The sequence below is a fragment of the Anopheles gambiae genome, chromosome X, assembly GCF_943734735.2.
Source record: "Anopheles gambiae chromosome X, idAnoGambNW_F1_1, whole genome shotgun sequence".
NCBI lineage: Eukaryota > Metazoa > Arthropoda > Insecta > Diptera > Culicidae > Anopheles > Anopheles gambiae.
This window is the reverse complement of record NC_064600.1, coordinates 26,780,175-26,800,359: the sequence shown is the minus strand read 5'-3', so window position 1 is coordinate 26,800,359 and position 20,185 is coordinate 26,780,175. Positions and strand designations below refer to the sequence as shown.

Here is a 20,185-nt window from a genome sequence, read left to right as displayed (position 1 = left end):
TTCTGCCTTCTTTAGAAAAGAAGCGTCTACTAGCAAGAACGAGTGCCCTACTAAGGGAGAATAGAAGTTTAACTGAATTGAACAATAAAAAACGGAAGGTGCATTTTGCACGGAATAGGTTGAGACAATTAAGTCTAGCATCCCCCTGCAGGGCACGCCCTCGCGGGTAATAATGTAGTGGTGAGGGAGGGTCTGAATTCCACTGAATAAAGAAACCCGCTTTGAAAAAAAAGCCAGTTATCCCTGTGCCAGAGATGTGAAGATCTGCTGCAGCTAGTCCAGAGTGTCCAGCTACAAGTGGTCAATTCCGGGAATGAACCCACGTTCATTGGCAGAGGAGCGGCCACCAGCAGCGTTATTGACGTCTGCTTCGCCACTCCGTCCATCGCTCGGCCAGAAACGTGGGAGGTACATGAGTTTGCCCGGTCAGATTATCAACTGGTGACATACACTGTTGGGGAAGCGGAACATCAGTCCCGCGGGTCGTCGAATGGTGGTCCGTCAGCTGCCGGCAGCGCGTTATCTGTGCTGGTAGGCGATGGATTACCACGCAGTTTCATGAAGAGAGCTTCCGTTCTGCTCTCGAGGACGTGAACTTTGTGGAACAGGCGACGGTCCATGCTGGCCTAGTCGATGCAATGGTCGACGCGTGTGACATTGCCATGCAGCGGGCCCCCAACGTGTTGCAGCATCAACATCGCGACGTCTTTTGGTGGTCACCGGTAATTGAAGAACTGCGGAATGAGTGCATTGCGGCGCGTGAGCGGATGCGCCTAACCACCGATCTGCAGGAGAGGAGTCTTGCCGCAGCTGAGCACCGGACTGCGAAGACCAGATTGGAGAAAGCCATCAAAGCTAGCAAACGCGCCGAATTTGCTAAGCTTATCAACATCGCCGAGGAGAACGAGTTTGAAGTGGGGTATCAGGTAGTTCTGTCTCATCTGCGCGGCAGTCGTGTACCGCCTGAGACAGACCCGGTCGAGCTGGGACGGATCGTTTCAGATCTGTTCCCCACCCACCCACCGGTCTCTTGGCCGGAAACCGGCGATGTCGATTCGGGAGCGTCCGATTTAGAACGTGTGACCCCCGAAGAGCTGCAGGAGATCGCGGCTCAAATGGCTTTAAGGAAAGCGCCAGGATTAGATGGGATCCCCAATGCTGCGGTGAAGGTCGCGATTGAGAAGCACCCGGGGGTTTTCTGCCGTGTGTACCAGGACTGCCTCAACACTGGTACGTTTCCGCAACAGTGAAAACGGCAGCGCTTGGTATTGCTGCCCAAGCCAGGTAAAGCCCCCGGAGAAAGCAGCTCCTACAGGCCACTGTGCATGCTGGACACACTAGGCAAAGTGTTGGAGCGGCTTATCCTCAATCGCCTGAACAGACAGCTCGAGGACCCGGATTCACCGCAGCTCTCGGACGCGCAGTACGGCTTTCGTCGCGGACGATCCACCATCAGTGCCATCCAAAGCCTGGTGGACGCAGGCAAGGCGGCCCGATCGTTCGGCCGGACCAATAACCGCGACAAGCGATGCCTGATGGTGGTTGCGTTGGATGTCCGCAACGCATTTAATACTGCCAGTTGGCAGTCGATCGCCAATTCGTTGCGAGAAAAGGGGGTCCCTTCAGGGCTGCTGAAAATCCTGCAGTCTTATTTCACGGATCGGGAGCTGATCTACACTACCAGCGAGGGACCCGTCGTACGTTGCGTCAGCGCGGGAGTTCCACAAGGGTCCATACTGGGCCCCACACTGTGGAACGTAATGTACGACGGGGTGCTGCGGATTCCCCTACCCGACGAGACCAAGGTCATTGGCTACGCCGATGATCTCGTCGTCCTGGCCCCGGGTAGGACGCCGGAGGAGTCTGCAGCAGTGGCGGAGGCAGCGGTGTCAGCAGTCGACCAGTGGATGCAGCAGCACCACTTGGAGCTGGCACCAGCTAAGACGGAGATGACGATTATCTCAAGTCTGAAGCAACCTCCAAGCCACATTACCATCAACGTGGGAGGAGTAGCAGTACCTTTTTCGCGTCACATCAAGCAATTGGGCGTGTTGGTCCACGACCACTTATCCTGGTTGCCGCATGTGACTGCAGTGACGCAGCGGGCGGATCAGACCGCGCAGGCGGTCGGTCGACTCATGCCGAACCACCGGGGGCCGAAGATGTCAAAGTCCCGACTTCTGGCAGCGGTGGCTGACTCGGTGATGCGCTACGCCGCACCTGTATGGCACGAGGCGCTGAACACTCGCGAGTGCCGCAGGTTGCTGGAGCGAGTCCAGCGCAAGTCAGCCATCGCCGTGGCCCGGACGTTCCGGACGGTTCGGTACGAGACCGCAGTGCTGCTGGCGGGTCTACTGCCGATCTGCAGAGCCATCCGCGAGGACACCAGGGTGCACAGCCCCCGTGGGACTGGAAGCAGCGCGCAGCTAAGGAAGGAGGAACGCGATAGGACCATCGCCGAGTGGCAGGCTACCTGGGACAGCGACGCGGCTAGTCATCAAGCCAGCGGTTACGTCCAGTGGGCGCACCGCCTCATTCCGGACATCGGTGCATGGCAGTCGCGGAAGCATGGAGAGGTGAATTTTCATCTGTCGTAGATAATCTCCGGTCACGGATTTTTCCGTGAGTATCTCGCTGACATGAAATTCACCTCGTCCCGGACTGCACGCATTGCCCCGGCGTACGGGGGAGCGCCGAACACGCGATGTTCTCGTGCCCGCGCTTCGCCGATGTTCGCGAGCAACTGATGAACGGCGTCAATCCGGACACGTTGCTGGCCTACATGCTCGAGAGTCAGCAGAATTGGAGCAACGTCTGCGAGGCTGCCCAGCAGATAACGTCAGTGCTTCAGCGCGAATGGGACGACTACCGCACGTCCTTGTTCGAGCAGGGCGTACTTGCCGACAACGCCCAGCTCCGAAACGCTGACGTCCTTCGACAGGAGAGGCTGCGGCGGTATAATGACAATCGCAACGCAGTCAGAAGAGCCGCAAAAAAGCAGCGACAGGCAGAACGCCCGCCCCCACCACCGCCCTCACCAAGGACTGAGCGGAGACGGGAGGTTAACCGTCTTGCGGTGGCGAGGCTAAGGGAACGACAGCGCGCAGCCCGGGCTGAAATGCACGGCACACATCGACCAGCTCCAGCTAACGACAGCGATGACGACGACGACATTGGAGATCGTCAAGCAGCCGATGCAGCTCTGCCTTCAGAAGCGGTGACAATGGCAGCTGAGGTGCCCCGCGTAGGGCTGACCGAAGCCGAGGCCGCAGCCGCGGTTGAGGCTGAGTTGTCCTCCCAGTAGGATGAGCCAATAAACAGGAAGGAGGTGTAAAGAGGAAGGCCTCAACAGGCACATATGAAGAATTTGAATTAGAAGGAAGAATGAATTTTGAAAAATAAATCAGACTGGTGCGCTATGCACGGATTAAGGTTGCTCAAATGAGCATAACAACCCCCTTTAGACCCTTCGCGGGGCAAAAGGGCGGTTTCGGCGAGGGTTGGGTTAAATAACACGCATGTATGAACTGTTATAAATAAAACAACCCGATTGATATAAAAAAAGCCAGTTATCCCTGTGTAGTGTTGCTTGGGTAGCCGAAGTATGAGCACATGTGTAAACACGCTCCGTAAACACTGCGTGAAAAAGTGTGTAAAACGACCGCGGATCGCTCCGAAAACAACAAAATCGTGTTCAGAGCACCCAAATTACTTGTAAATAGTGTCATCCGATCGAATTACCGTGCAAATATACATACAGCGACCACGTCGCGCCCGACAATATTTTGGGACCACCTATCCAATCGTCTGCTCCACTAGTTGAAAACACAAACGTGTGCCCATGACGAATGCGATTTGCCGGAACAAACAATGGCCTCTAATCGAAAAGAAACGCAACAGGAAGTAGCATTCAAGGTATTGAACATTAGATTGCAATGTATATGTATGTTTGTCTATGATTGCTTTTAGTGTATTAGCTTTTGTACCTGTCACTGTATCTTTATTGCAGCATGATTTGTAATCTCGCTTTAGTGACACTAATTACACTTGCTAATCTTATTCATAGCATCAATTAATCAATGGCTTGTATATGTATGCATTATCATCATTTGGTAGTATTTGTTTAATCATCAGTTGTCAGTATCTTTCGGGTCAGATTAATTAGAATTAGGAAAGGGTAGACATACTTATTAATTGAACTTTATAATTATATTTCAGACTATTGAAATGCCGCAAGAAATTGTGCTAAATTTGCTTGGGAGACGATTGGGCAAGATCTTGGAATACCAACCGCCACTGTACGAGAGAAGTGGCGGTCACTCCACGGATCCTACAGGCACTACAAGAAGCTCTATGAGAGCAGCCTTGTGACCGGTTCTGGTAAAGTTTCACTAATTTATCCTTATTGATCTTTATTTGATTTTTTTTATTATTTACATTTTAAACTTTTTGTTCATATTTCAGGATCTGCCGAGGTTTATCGACCCAAGTGGTTCGCTTATGAAGCAATGGCATTCCTCCAAGCAACTTCAGACGGTGGCGCAAGGATGGATACGGTAAGAAACATTTTGAAGGATTATCGTAAGATAGAACTATTTTAGTAACTTTTTTTTTCGTTTTTAGTTGGAAGACAACACGCTACCAATACGACACATCTGCTCACCTCAGCAATCCACCGATACTGCTATGCAAAAAAATGTCATCATCATGGCTGATTCTACACCTGATCAGTCTGCACCAGTCAGCCAAACCAGCCAGCAGCCAGCCAAACCACCAACTCCTCGTCCTCAGACTGCGTCCGTTGCTCCCAAGCGTCGTTGGCATGAAGCCAATTTGAAATACAATGAGGAAGTGTTGGCGGCGCTAACGAATGTTTCGCAAACTGCTATGGAATTGCGATCGGCTGGGGAGGAGAATAAATTGGTACCACTGTACGCTGGTATGCTGGATTGGTCGCCAAAGCGACAGAAAGCGATGCTAGTGAGATTCCAGTGCATGATTGCAGAAGAGAATGTTGCGCGCTTCGTTGAGAAAGAAGGCTACGATCCTCGGAAATAAAATAATAAGACTCATGTCAATCACGGAGCTTGGCTTCATCAGACTAAATCTGCATTAATAATCGAAAGCGGCTAGAACCGGCTTGATCGGGACGACTTGTTTTGATTGCCACGACTACTTAATATAAAGTCCATGTGTTCGGGCATGGAAATGAACACAATACAGGGGTATCTTATTACTTATATAAATTACTTATATTACTTTCCTTGCTGACGCAACAGCTGACGCCTAAAATGATTATATGCAGTATAATATTTATATATATATATATATATATATATATATATATATATATATATATATATATATATATATATATATATATATATATATATATATATATATATATATATATATATATATATATATATATATATATATATATATATATATATATATATATATATATATATATATATATATATATATATATTAATATATATATATATATATATATATAGCACACCCACGACTCCGATCCGACTCCAGCTATTGTTACGATAGCGACTCCGACAAAATTCGAATCACCAGTTCTGCGCGGAGTCGGAGTCGTCCGAAGTCATCCGGATTCGTCAAGAGTTGGTCGGAATCATCCGGAAACGGAGTTTATTGGAGTCAACAGGAGCCGTCAGGTACAATGACTTTTGAACAGCCATTTCATTTCGTTGTGTTTTTTTTTATTTTTTATTGTGTCGAAGGCCAACTCCGGACGACTCCGATTCCTACCGATTTCGGACGATTCTGATCGACTCCGGATAATGCTGACCTTCCGGAGTCAGAGCGGACTCCAGATTTTTGCATCACTAAAGATAGAAGCAATTTTAATTAATAAAAACTCATTTGTCATTTTGTCATGTTCTTTTGTGTAATTTATTAATATTTATGTATAACAGGATTTTTCAAGGGTTCTCATAGTCATGGGACACTTGAATCATACTTTCTGTAGTGAAATGAAATTTATGTGATGGAAATTGGACTCTAACGCACCCTTTTTTGAACAAATCCAAGAGAAATTTCCTATGAGTCTGTTTAAAAAAGGTACCATAGAGTCCAATTCCTATAACATAAAGTTCACTACCCAGAAGAAGTGACAAAAAAGTGTCCCACAACTATGAGAACACATGAAACCCTCTTTAAAGGCAATATATTATATACAACCGTTTGCAAATTCATTTGCCAAATGTAAATGGATTTGCAAAAGTTCGTTGGTTGTACGAGGAACTATTCCACGCAAAGCAGTGAAATTATGGTTGAGTTCCTCGTTATCCCATCTCTCTCTCCTCGTTAATGCAGTTCTTCTAATAAAATTATGAAGGTATACTGTAGCAAGTACTATCAAGCTGGCCATTTCTGGATTTAGTTACATAGTTTTCCGAAGAACTCTAAACCTTGCACTGAGTATCCCAAATGCCATTTCAACAACCCTTCGTGCCTGAGCATGACGTTCGTTAAAAAGACGTTCAATTGAACCACTCTCTGTAACACCACCGAAAGGTCGCATACAGTAGTCCGTTAACGCAAATGCCTTGTCTCTCAAGAGCATATACGGGACTCTGATGGATGAATTTTGATGTAACGGTTCCGCCTCTGGGATATTTAATTCCTTTCTTTCAAGCATACCATAAAGACGAGAGGTCCTTAAAATTCCACTGTCTGATATGCGACCCTTGCACCCAACGTCAACAAACATAAAATTGCAGTCAGCATCTGCAACTGCCAACAACACAATGCTAAAAACCTGTTTGTAGTTGTAATATTCTGTTCCACTTTTGGCAGGAGCTTTTATGGCAACATGCTTTCCATCGATGGCACCAATAGCATGGGGAAATTTCCATTTGGCATTGAATGCATCCGACACCGTAAGCCATTCTTGCTGTGTTGACGGAAGCTGTAATAAGACATTTAGAAACATAATTAAAATAAGTATCGAATTAATAAGCAAAATTGTAATTTATTTTTACGAACCTTTACATATTTGCGAAGATAAATTAGCAAACTGTTGCACACTTCTGGGATGAACAATGATATCGATTGTTCTGATACCTATGATGTGATAAAATAAGATTGCAACAATAATTAATTTACTTCAATTTCACAATATTCAATTAATAACTTACTCGATAGGCGTATTCCAAGCTTTTGTAGCTATCACCAGAAGCCAGCAATCTTAGCGTTATAATCAGTTTATCTTTTGGTATAATAGCATCTCGCATGTAAGTATCCTGCCTACGGATGCGGGGTGTTATAACCGTCAACAGATAGGCAAAGTCCTCTCTCACTAGCCGAATAAAATTTATTGCGGTATTGTCAAGCTCTTCCTCCAGAATCGCACGCATTAACTGGCTTGCATTCTGATTTCTTTCCAGCAGCATTGGTCTTGCCCAAATGCGTGTTGTCGGTCTTCTTTGCTGGAGAATATGAAGACGAGCGAAATTGGCCCACGCTTCAGTCCAATTTAACAGCGCAATTTTGTATCGATCATCCATTTAAGATAGGCTTTGCTATATTGTTTTTGCGTGTTGGAGAAGTCTTCAAAAAAGTTAAACGTTTAATCTAATATTCCAAACTCATTTACGTTCTCTACATAATTTGTAAATTAAACTAACACTCACCTGAATACGGTTTTTTTTCAATTTGATTTTGTTTATATTTATTTAACCGACAATGACAATGACAATGACCGACAAATTAATGACAGCACCGCATAAAACGCGTAGACCAAGATATATGATACAATACAATTTACCTTGTCAAAAACTGAGCTATTTTCTGCTCCCGATGAAAAAAAATACCCCATTTTTTTATATGGACTTTCAGCGCGACGTTGTCGCTCTATGTCTATTTGCACGGTTACGGTGAATTTTTGTGAATTTTTAAAATCGTGTTTTTGTGTGTACATTTGCCCCCCCCCCCCCCCCCCCCACCCCGGTAGCATCAGATTTACGGGTGTGGAAATTTGGAGTAAAAATTTGTATTTCGGTCCCGGAAACACTCGAATTGAAGTGAATCGATGCTTCTAGAGCGTTTGCAAGTGTTTTTCAAACGATTCGTGCAGTAAAATGTGGTAAAAAGTGTATGTTTACACCCCCATACATTTTGTATGGGGAACTTCGATCGTTAATAACTCTGTGAATTCTGACCGGAATCTTGCCGGATGTGTTTTGAAAGGTGCGCGCAATGACGCTTAAGGTGAAGTGACAAAAAACAGAACCGAAATCGGTGAAAAAAAAACAGTGAAAAAAAAGAACGTAAAGTGTGGAACAAACCGGGTGACAGGTGACATTTGCTACCGAAGTGACAAACCCGTGGTGAAAGCTGCTACCCAAGGAGCAATTTTTAAATTTTCGGCCGAGTAACTGTTGGCCGAAAAACCGTTAGCGGCGGAAAACTCTGCAATTTGCAGGGGTGGTAGAGGAGGTGTCCCTGATCACGGGAAAATTATTTTCCCCCCTCTCCTCCACCATCCGCTCCCACACGGGGCTAGAATAGAGTAGGGCGCCCGATAAGCGTTAGATAAGGTCGAGATCGCCCGAAAATTCTGGTTTTCGGCTGGGTGGTAGAGTTGGAACCCCGCAGTCCGGGCAAATTATTTTCCTCGCTCCCACCCTCTCCCCCTCCCGGTGAAAAATTTTTGAAGTGCCAAGTCAAAAAGAGGTCCAAAAAAGGGTGGAATTCGGGGTTCGAGCTGTTTGGACGTATAAACGCACCGGGGAAATTCGGGACTGGTGTGGAATTATTCCCCACAAGTGAGACGCACCCTTCCGATTTTTTACTCCACCCCTTCCCCCTAACCCCCGACCACAAGGGGGGCTTAAATTGGACCTTTTACACCCTAAACAGCGGAGTTGAAGCGGAAATCGACATCATCGAATAGCAGAACACCAGCTAGGCAGCGCAGCATCCCAGGGGTCATTCCGACTCCCTCGGTCATTCGACCCCCGGGGTAATTTCGACCCCCAGGGTTATTTCGACCCCAAAAGCAACTTGCCAAAGCAGGTGTGAGCAACAACAAGGCAGGGGATGGGTGACGAGGCCCAACCCCCGGGAGTGAGTGGGCCGTACCAGTTGCGGTCCAGAAAAGGGTCTATGGTTGTGACGAAGCCACAACCCATCGAGCGCCCGGCCACGCCGATGATGGAGCTGTGCTACTCAAGCGACGACGATGAGCTGAATAGCATCATCATCGCAAAGTCGGAACCTGCGCTGGAGTGTGAGGCAGTGGAGGCGGCCATGGACTTGGAGCCACCAGCAGCAGCACAGCCAACACCAACGGCTTCCCATGTTCCGGGCAACGTGGTAGTTGCTGGGCCCATTGACGCGGGAAGTTGTGCCTTGCTGATGGCACAGCTCCAAAGCATCGGCGCCCAGCTAACGGCGACGTTGGAGGAGCTGTGACTTTGCCGCGAGGAAAACGCGGCACTTCGTCGCGAGAACGAGTTGCTGCTCACGGGCACTCGTTCGGTGCTTGAGCTGCAGACTGCAGCGAACGCAACCCTCCAGCAGTCGTCAGGACAAGGCGGAAACCGGGAGACGGCCCGGAAGCGCCAGCAACGGCTGAAGCGGCGAGAGCGGGAACGGCAGCAGCAACAGCAGCAGCAACAGCAGCAGCAGCAGCAGCAGCAGCAACAGCAGCAGCAGCAGCAGCAGCAGCAGCAGCAGCAGCAACGCCAGCAGCAGCAGCATCGTCAGCAGCAGCGTCAGCAGCAGCCGCAGCAACAACAGCAGCAGCAGCCGCAGCAGCAGCTTTGGACAACGGTGGTAAGAGGCCGCCCGTCCCAGCGGCATCGTCAACCGCAGCAGCAGCAGCAGCAGCAACAGCAACAAGGTGAACGCTATGTTCCACCACAGCTCCAGCAGCAGCGACAGCAGCAGCAGCGCCCGCAGCAGCAGCAGCAGCAACAGCCGCAGCAGCAACAGCAACAGCGTCCGCAGCAACAGCGTCAACAGCAGCAGCGACCTCAGCAGCAGCGATCACAGCGGCGAAAGCCGGCCAAGCCCGAGCTCATTGAGGTTTCGCCCAACGAAGGCCAGGACTGGGAGAGCCTTCTGCTGCTTGTGCAAACGGCAGTCAGGACTGACGAGCGGTACAAGCCGCTCAAGGACCACGTCGTCCTGGGTCGCCGTACCAGCAAGGCGTTGCTGCGTCTTACACTGAGTCGCAAGGCGAACGCACAGTATATGCTGCAGCAGGTTCGTGCCATCGTGGGCAGTGCTGGAGTGTGGCGGCACGTCACGGAAATGGCGTCAGTCATCGTGCATGACGTTGACCCGCTAGCGCGAGAGGAGGACCTAACTTCGCTGCTTGACAGCAAGTTCGAGTCGGGAGCGGGCATCGTCTCAACCACTTTGACCAAGATGACCGACGGCACCCAACGTGCGTATGTGCGACTGCCCGCGAAGTTCGCGAAGGAGCTGGAGGGCACCAAAATCAAGCTGGGCTTTTGCGTCAGCAAAGTCAGAGCCGCGCCACCGACTCCTCGAGAGCGTGTGCGCTGCTATCGCTGCCTCGAGCTGGGTCATTGGGCCCAGGACTGCCGTTCACCCGACGACCGGCAGAACAAGTGCATACGCTGCGGCGTTGTGGGGCACATGGCAAAGGACTGCACTTCTTCGACGAAGTGCCTCAAGTGCGGTGGTCCACACACAATTGGACACCCCGACTGGGCCCGGTCGGCCTTGCAATGACCCCACAACTGCGAGTAATGCAGGTGAACTTGGGCAGAGGAGAGAGGGCCCAGGACATTGCCCTCCAAACTGCCCGAGAAAAGAAAGTGGACGTGCTGCTGCTATCGGAGCTATATCGACCGCCTGCCAACAACGGTAGATGAGCCTTCGACTGTTCGAAGAAGGTTGCCATCGTCGCAACTGGGTCTCTTCCTCTCCAGAGGATTTGGTGCAGCAACACACCGGGACTCGTCGCTGCCAAGATAGACGACACCACTTTCCTCAGCTGTTACGCTCCACCTCGTCAGCCCACCGACGAGTTCGAGCGCTTCATTGAAGCAGTACAGCTCGAAACGATTTCCCATTCACAAGTCGTCATTGCCGGCGACTTCAACGCCTGGCATGTGGAATGGGGAAGCGAGCGTAACAGCGAGAAGGGGCTGCTCAGTGCCATCCAGCAGCTAGACCTGGTTGTGCTAAATCAGGGCACGACGAGCACCTTCGACGGCAACGGAGCGGCAACAGCGAGTATAGTCGACGTGGCGTTTGCGACACCAAACATCGCGCAGCCGGGAACGTGGAACGTGTGCGGTGATTACTCGTACTCCGACCACCGGTACATCACGTACACTGTTGGCACCACAGTTCCTGTCGCAAACGAGCCTTCATCATCACCACGGAGAAGACATTATTGGCGCATTCGACACGCGGGTCGACGTTAAAAGGCGACGCAGTTCTCGCAGCGAGCCTTCCTCTCGACGCTGCTGGACGAGCGGTACTCAGAATGAGCGGTGAGTCACGAACGCATGGTTGAGATCATGCTCGCCGCGTGTGACAAAACGATGCAGCGGGTTACAACGTCGCATAGTGACCCCCATCGTGACCTGTTCTGGTGGACGCCGCTGCTCAGGCTGCTGCGAGAGAACTGCGAACGCGCCGGCGATCGGATGCAGCAGACCAGCGATCTTCAAGAGCGGAGCATTGCCGCAGCGGAACATCGCACAGCGAGGGCGGAGCTGGGGAAGGCGATAAAGGCCAGCAAGAGGAACTCGTTCTAGGAGCTGATCGATATCGCCGAGGAGAATGTGTTCGGAGCCGGCTATCTCGTCGTTCTGTCCCACCTCCGTGGTGGACGGACGCCACCCGAGACGGAGCGGGACAGGCTCGAACATATCGTGTCCGATCTCTTCCCCCAGCACCCGCCCCTCGTCTGGCCAGAAGCGGCTACCATCGAGGGAGAGGAGCCGTCAGGAGCGGTTACAGCAGTGACGGACCAGGAACTCCAGTTCATCGCGCGCCGCATGGCCAACAAAAAGGCCCCGGGACTCGACGGTATCCCGAACGCGGTGGTGAAAGCAGCCATCCTGCAGCACACGGGGGTTTTCACGGCGCTGTACCAGGACTGCCTCGTTAACGGCACGTTTCCTGCAGCGTGGAAGAGGCAGCGCCTTGTACTCATCCCGAAGCCAGGAAAAACCCCCGGAGAGAGCAGCTCGTACCGGCCCCTGTGCATGTTGGATGCACTGGGCAAGGTGTTTGAGTGGACGTCACCTCGTCCCGCTCGATCCGCTATCTCGGCGTGACCCTCCAGGACAAGTTGTCGTGGCTGCCACACGTCAAGGAGGTCACCGAGAGGGCTGAGAAGATCGCCGACGCCACATCCAGACTGCTGCGAAACCATAGCGGACCAAGGGCATCGAAAGCGAAGCTGCTAGCTTCGGTGTCCGAGTCTGTTATGCGTTATGCAGCACCTATATGGAGTAAGGAGCTGCAGAAACGAGAGCCTGGTCGTCTGCTGGAGCGTGTACAGCGGAAGATGGCACTGAGGGTGACACGAGCATTCCGTACCGTAAGGTATGAGACTGCCACCCTCCTGGCTGGCTTGACCCCCATCTGCCTGCTGGTGGATGAAGACGCCCGGGTCTACCAGCGACTAAGTGCCGTCAACCGCACTGACACGAGGGCGAACATCCGGAAGCAGGAGCGACAGGCCACGGCCAGAACAATGGCAGCAACAGTGGGATGCGGAAGCCGACACCAGCCGGTACACGCGTTGGGCGCACCGTGTACTACCCAACATCGGCAGCTGGCAGTCCAGGAAACATGGAGATGTGTCGTTCCACTTGTGCCAGGTACTCTCGGGACATGGCTTCTTCCGGGACTATCTGTGTCGCAATGGCTTCACATCGTCCCCTGACTGTCAGCGGTGCAGCGGCGTCCCTGAGACCGCGGAGCACGCGGTGTTCGAGTGCCCGAGGTTTGCTGAAGTCCGTCAGCAGCTACTCGGCGCGGGAAGTACGGACCCGGTCCGTCCGGAAAACCTCCAGCAGCACTTGTTGCGCGATGCCGTGAGCTGGTGCCGTATCTGTGAAGCTGCTAAGCGGATAACAGCTCAACTTCAGCAAACCTGGGATGACGAGCAGCACGTCGAAGATGTTGCCGATCTGGAGGCACGGCGTGCGGAGATCCGTCGAGCACGCGAGCCGCCGAGCAGCCAGGGCACAGCAACGAGAGGTGCACCGAGCAGGACGTCCCCGATATCCACCACCATCGCCCAGAACTGCGGCACGCCGTACAGATCTTCGGTTGCGGCAGGCGCGGTTCAGAGCGAGAAGGCGTCAAGCGATACAGGACGCGAGACGCCTGTACGGGTAGAGCAGTTCAGCATCCTCCAGCAGCAGCAGCAGCAGCGACGACGACTCAGACGGCCGAGAAAGAGCGGATATCGCAGCTGGACCGTCTAGAAGGCGCAGCCGCGCTAATTAACGAAATAACGAAGCCACGGACGGTGGCCTGAGTGCTGCGGAAGAAGCCGCAGCGGTCGAGGCGGAAGTTGCCTCCCGCTAGGCGTTTTACGCACACGTCAATACAGCTACGCTAAAAGCGTGAATAAGTGCCCTTTTCGAGGAAAATTAGTGGTTTATTTTTCTTCTGAACTCAAAATAAAAAATAAAACATGTAAGGTGCGTTATGCACGGTAGAAGACCAGGCACTGAAGCCTAGAAACCCCCTTCAGGGTGTAGTGAATGCGTGAGGTTTTAGTTTAAGAGTAATATGTTTTAGTATATGTGAGTTTAAAGTGTAACTCGTATTTGTAATAAAGTAGCTCAGTCTAGTCCAGTCCGTCGATACGTATAGATGTCAAAAATTGGCAACGAGGATGGGATGGCCCTCGCGGGCATAAAAGTAGGATGAGGGAAGGTTCTCAAATTTACACAAAAAAGAAACTCGTTTTGAAAAAAAATGCCATTTATTCCTATGGTAGCTTTTCTGACACCTCCTGCTAAAAACTCGTTATAACCAAAAGGATCGTAAGGCCAAGCATTCGCTGTCCCGAAGTGTACTGAACGTTGGGATCAAGCCAGCTTTTGTCCTTATGCTCAGCGTGTGGTTTCTGTCCACACTGAGCTGACCTTTGGACACCTCCGTTATCGTTTTGGAGATGTACCGCCCCAGTCAAACTCCGCACCTGGCACTGTCCATGACGTGGACCGAAAGGACCTGTCCAGGAGTCTTCGAGCCGGGCGGCGCGCGGAACCGGGGGCAAACGTGACATCATAAACGATCGACCGCGCAGAAGCAGTGCACCACGAATGCACCGACGTACGCAAGCTTGTACCCTTGCGGGCCACGGCTCACGGTCGGACAAGCGGGTAACACGCTACACGCATTGCGGCGCATTGGGCGCGCGCAGGCGAACCGCCACCACAGCCCCCCGGAGGAGGTGCGCGCACGATCCAGACCTGGGGCCCGCGCTTGTTCCACCCAATCATGTAAATAAGGCAACAGTAAGAGTGGTGGTATCTCAGAGGCGAGCTCCACGAGGAAGCCCTCCCACCTATACTGCACCTCCTATATCGCCTTACAATGCCAGACTAGAGTCAAGCTCAACAGGGTCTTCTTTCCCCGCTGGTGCATCCAAGCCCGTTCCCTTGGCTGTGGTTTCGCTAGAAAGTAGATAGGGACAGAGGGAATCTCGTTAATCCATTCATGCGCGTCACTTATTAGATGACGAGGCATTTGGCTACCTTTTTTTTTTTTTTTTTTGTTAACGAAGAGTGAGCATATTCCATCCCCCTCTCCGACTTACCCAACTCGGCCGGTACGCTTGTGGTGCGTATTACTTCATGCGGAGTCGTGTGTGCGGTTGCACCCTGGGTCACGACGCATCTTCTGCGGCGATCTGGTCCGATGATTCTGCTTATTACGCTGCTTTCCGTGGTGCGACGCGGTCCCTTTGGTCCTATCGCCCACACTTCGGGTGGGCAACGGGGGATCTGCATCGGTGGTCACTACTCCAAGCACGTAAGGCAGTTCTCCTGAAACGAAATTTTGATAAAGGAAACAAGAAAAAGAGAAAGAGGTATAAGAAAGCTGATAATAGAGGAGAGAAGAGAAAAAGAAAGCTGGAAAGAAACGAAAACTCACTCACTCTCTTCGTTTGGTGACGCACAGACGTGGTTTTGATCGCTCCTGCTTATTGCAGTGTTTTAACGCGGCTTGATTAATCGCACTGTGGCTGGCAAAATTTTATCGCTTGTGACTTTTGCACACATTTGCTTTGCGATATCACTCGTTGTGTGTCTGCTTTCCAGTGTAACAGTGTTATCATAATGACTATTTGTGCAATTTGCTCTACGGCAATTAATCCAAATGGTGATCCATTACACTTGTCGTGTTCGGGAGTGTGTGGCCGATTGTTCCATGCTCAATGTGCCGTTGTCTCGGAATCCACGTTAAGTGAATCGTTGGCAGATTGTGGTCTGTGCTGGCTGTGCAAACAATGTGACGCCTTACGAAAATTGGAAAAGCCTGTATTGTTTCCGGAGATTGAGGCCGCCTTGGTCAATTCAATGGATGGCATTTTCACGACTCTTGGAAACGCCATTAATTCGATAAGAGCATATCTGCTTCTTCGTTTTAAGCAGGATCTATTTAGTGAGAGTGCCGCGTTTGATTCAGCATATGTTAAGAGAGACGCACGGTTCCCTCTCCGATCATCACTACCCCTTGATCTACCATCTCGTCACCTCCCTCCGGTTCCCTGACCGGCAGTGGCTCCTGCGCCTGCAATGCAACAAGGAACGGGATCGGGGAGTACATATGATCCAGTATTTGTGGCTCCAAGGCCACAGTCATTGTCGTGGATTTTTATGTCGCGCTTCGACACATCTGTAACGGATAAGCATGTCATTACCATGGTTACAAATCGACTTGCACTTGCTCCATCGGACGTTGTGGTGCGTCGTCTCGTAAAACTTGGCGCCAACGTCGAAACGATGTCATTCGTATCGTTTAAGGTCGGTGTACCTTCCAGCAAGCGCGAAGAAGCTCTCTCTCCGGCTACTTGGCCTCCATCTCTCGTGTTCCGTGAGTTCATCGATTACCAAAATTGTCATCTCCCTGTAGTGTCAGTGAACGACACGCTTACAGATGAGTCGGCCAAAAATATCGATAGTGCAAGCAACACTAATACCGTTAAATCTATCGTCGCCCGATTGGATCCCACCGGTCACCAGCACTCAGAGATCCGCTGAGATTGAAGCTGGCCCAACAGTCAAAAGCCGAAGATTTTATATTGACCTTTCACTTTTTCTATCTGTCTCTCGCTCTAATTTGAGCGATTTTCCCCTGATGAGTGTCCCCGAGCCTCCTCGTGTGGTTGTTGTTGTTGGAAGTTGAAACCGAAACCCCTTCGTGCGCTGCCAAAATCAGCGAAGAACGAAATCGAGTGGCTCAAGCGAAAAAACGAAAAAAAATGACGAACGAGTGTGCTGTGACAATAACACACACACACGCACAAGGCGACACCCGAAATCTGGTGCGATACCGGCTTTCAGTGGAGCAAGTACACACATGCACACATTTGGCCACACCAGCGCTCTGTTCTAGTGTAGGCAGTTTTCTGCAGTCCACGGTGATACTACACACAGCCACGCACTTGGTGATACACGCTGTGTGGTGCGGTGCGGTTGACGTTCAGAATTCAGTGGTGCAAATACACACATGCATACCATCTTGGCGACACACGCTCTGCGGTGCGGTGTGATTTGTGTTCTGTGTCCAGTGGTGCAAATATACACACACACGCTCTTGGCCACACACGCTCTTGGCCACACACGCAGTACGGCGCGTTTGGCTTGGCAGAAGCGCATACACACATTCACGCAGTAGGCTTTACTTTCAGTCCAGTGAGGTTGGTGCTTGTGTGGTGTTTCAGCGCTTGGTAGTCAGCGGATAAACCCCGTGAAAAATGGAGATTTATCTGATTTAAGGTAAGTAAAAGTGATTAAAATTATCAACAAACACCCTTCCTCCTAATTAATAACATTTTTCTTCCATTTCATGTGTGTTTCACGACGAACGGAGACAACAAAACCTGTGGCTGTGTCGTAGTGTTGGCGTATTTGGCCCGTACAGTGTAGCTAAAGGAACTAGGCGCAACAGTGAGGAAGAGCAGAAAGTGTTGTGACGATTTTGTGATTTTATTCACTGTGCGAGTGTGAAAGGGTGTTTTAAAATAATGTGCGTTAATGTGAAATTATGTTCAGTGTTCGTAGTGCATGTGTTTTTGATTTTTGTAAAACTTGTTAGATAAATGATAATAATTTCAATAAATAGATTTGTTGTGATATTATTCTCTGCACTGTGTCATTTCGGAAAGAAATCCTGGCAAAAAAGGGGGAGGGGGCTATTTTAACGAAGGGTCGTGCCGAACCCCGTTCGGGTTTTGCTTCGGCTTCGGGTTTGCTTCGGCTTCGGGACCCGACGGATCGGTTGAATAATTTCGCCAACTCAGCTTCAAAGCCAGCTTCAATCTCAGCGGATCTCTGAGTGCTGTTGACCGGTGGGCAGCGTCCACGGGCCTGCCCACGCCCGAATGCAGAGCCGATGGCATACGATTCTATCTTCACCATTAACATGAGAGGGACAGAGCTTATACCCCGAACGTACCCGAAAGGTATGCATGCTTCACTCATCAGGATCTAAAGGCAAGGACAAGGCAAAAGAGACAAAGAAAAATTTCCTCACGGCTACACATGTCCTTTTGATGCGTTGTCTATGCGTCTCGCTCGGTATCACAGCGGCATACGGCAGGTAAGCAGTACAAATGCTGCTACCTGATACGCACACATGTTTCTCGAACACAACTATTCAGTTCGGCTCGGTAAACTTCACGAGGACGTCGGAACAAAAGGGCGCAGACTTTTTCATGATTTTTTATGACTTCGGCTGTTTTGGACCTCGCGTGTAGGCGCAGACTCTGAGTACACCACGCTTGGCCAGCATGCCTTCTCAGAGTGCTTCTCTGCCTTCGGCTCTCTCTCATCCACTGAGTGACACCTGTTCCGAGCCTACTTCCGTGCTTCCTGCTCTTCAATCAACCTCGTCGATTCCGTCATCGTCTTCATCGGTGTTCATTCCTGCGAGAACGACTGGATCCTCTCGTAAACCTTCGGATCGGTCGCCTCCAGATAACCTGCCTGCCCCTGTTAAGCGTACCCGTGGTGATCATGCCAGACAACCGTCGTTGTCAAATGAACCAAATGAATAGCTAAGTATTTACTATCAGAACACTCGTGGGTTACGACCAAAATGTACTGATTTGAGGCTAGCGGCCGATGCTGCTGATTTTAATGTGATTGTTTTCACTGACACTTGGGCTGATGATTCTTTACCCAATAGTATGCTCTTTAGTAGTGATAAATTTATCGTTTACCGTTGTGATCGTAACATAAATAATAGTTCTCGTACTCGCGGTGGCGGTATTCTCATTGCTGTTTCGACCAGTTTAGCATCAGCGCCTATTTCTGTAAATGCCGCGCCGCTTGAGTGTGTGTGGGTTGTGATTAAAAATGAGTGCTTTAATATATATATAGGTGTTATCTATGTCCCACCCTACTTAGCAGCTGATATGCGTACGTTTGAAAAACTTTTAGAATGCGTTCACGATGTCAAAGCCCGCTTGCGTAACAAGGATCAACTTATTCTTCTTGGTGATTTTAATCAATCTTCTCTGCAGTGGATAAATTCTGTTAATTTAACGACACCTTTCCAGCACTATACACCTCATAATGCGTTGCTATGTCATGCACTTTTTGTCGATTTATTCAACGTTATGGAATTTTGTCAACTAAATAATATTCCAAACCATAATGGTCGTGTGCTTGACCTTATTCTATTGTTTTCTCTTAACTTCACGCCGTGTTCCGTTTATGAGGCAGATCTTCCTCTTGTAAAAATTAATGACCACCATCCTCCGTTTGTTTTTGAAATTGAATATCTATCCACTGCCAACTTACCTGTTTCTGTGCAAAGTGTTAATCTTAGTCCTATTTATAATTATAAGAAGGCTGACTATGCTAGGCTGCGTGTAATTTTGTCCTCTATTGATTGGTCATTTTTGTTTGAATGTACGTCCATCAATGAGGCTGTAACACAGTTCAATGCTATCCTTATCACTTCCTTAAACTCCTGTTCTCCTCTCTTCAGACCACCTCCTTCCCCTCCATGGTCCGACCGCCATCTGCGCTCTCTGCTTAGGGATCGAAATCGGGCTACACGTGCTTACAGGACTTGGCGTTCACCGTACACGCGTAGGTTATTTAAATATGCAGCATTCGCTTACAGATCATTTAACAGATATCGCCATAAATTATATGTTTTGCGTCTTCAACCTCGTTTCCGTTCAAACCATCTAGCGTTTTGGAATTACATTAACTCTATGAGAAACAATAACGGCCTCCCTACTAGTATGTCACTTGGTGATGTGCTTACTACGTGCCCGAATGGCATTCGTTCGCTTTTTGCTGATCATTTCTCGAGTGTCTATGAAAATGGTTTAAATAACTCTGCAAGCTTTGAGGCCAGTCTTTCATTCACCCCTCTCAATTTCCTGAATGTTGAATTTGTTTCTGTAAGCACTGCTTCTGTTTTACGTGCGTTAGGTAACCTTAAACCATTCTCAGTACCGGGTCCCGATGGTATTCCTGCTGCTTTACTCTTTCATTGTCGTGAAGCACTAGCCCTTCCTGTTTCTTTCCTTTTTAATCTTTCTTTGTCTACGGCTACTTTTCCGAATATTTGGAAACAAGCATGGATAAGGCCAGTTTTTTAACAGGGTGATCGTGGTTGCGTCTCTAATTATCGTGGCATATCTATTTTATCGGCGTTCAGCAAAGTCTTTGAATCTGTTATTCGTTTACCTCTAATGGAAATGGTGAAATCGTGGATCATTCCAAATCAACATGGCTTTATGGCTGGCCGCTCCACCACTACTAATCTTATGGAATTTGTTTCCTCAGTACTCTTAAATCTGGACTCTGGCATGCAGGTTGATGCTGTGTATACCGATTTCAAAGCTGCGTTTGATAAAATCCCCCATTCTCTGCTCATTGCTAAATTCAAGAAACTTGGCTTCTCTCCTTTCTTTCTTGAATGTCTACAATCATTTCTATCGAAT

General features: G+C 49.6%; 2 protein-coding genes and 1 pseudogene across 2 annotated transcripts; 2 read left to right on the top strand and 1 right to left on the bottom strand.

Moving 5' to 3' along the window:
- The first annotated feature begins 2,704 nt into the window (after positions 1–2,704).
- Positions 2,705–5,213, top strand: LOC133391509 (uncharacterized; annotated as a pseudogene).
- A 412-nt stretch (positions 5,214–5,625) lies between these two features.
- On the bottom strand, positions 5,626–7,844 carry LOC133391847 (putative nuclease HARBI1). Its single transcript, XM_061648322.1, has 4 exons — positions 7,671–7,844; positions 7,176–7,587; positions 7,024–7,101; positions 5,626–6,946 (listed from the first exon to the last, which is right to left on the bottom strand). The coding sequence occupies exons 2-4, from the start codon at positions 7,542–7,544 to the stop codon at positions 6,419–6,421; spliced, it is 975 nt and encodes a 324-aa protein (XP_061504306.1). The 5' UTR covers positions 7,545–7,587; positions 7,671–7,844; the 3' UTR covers positions 5,626–6,418.
- A 1,300-nt stretch (positions 7,845–9,144) lies between these two features.
- LOC133391504 (transcription factor SPT20 homolog) lies at positions 9,145–10,930 on the top strand. Its single transcript, XM_061646176.1, has 2 exons — positions 9,145–9,354; positions 9,454–10,930. The coding sequence occupies exons 1-2, from the start codon at positions 9,145–9,147 to the stop codon at positions 10,741–10,743; spliced, it is 1,500 nt and encodes a 499-aa protein (XP_061502160.1). The 3' UTR covers positions 10,744–10,930.
- The last annotated feature ends 9,255 nt before the right edge of the window (positions 10,931–20,185 follow it).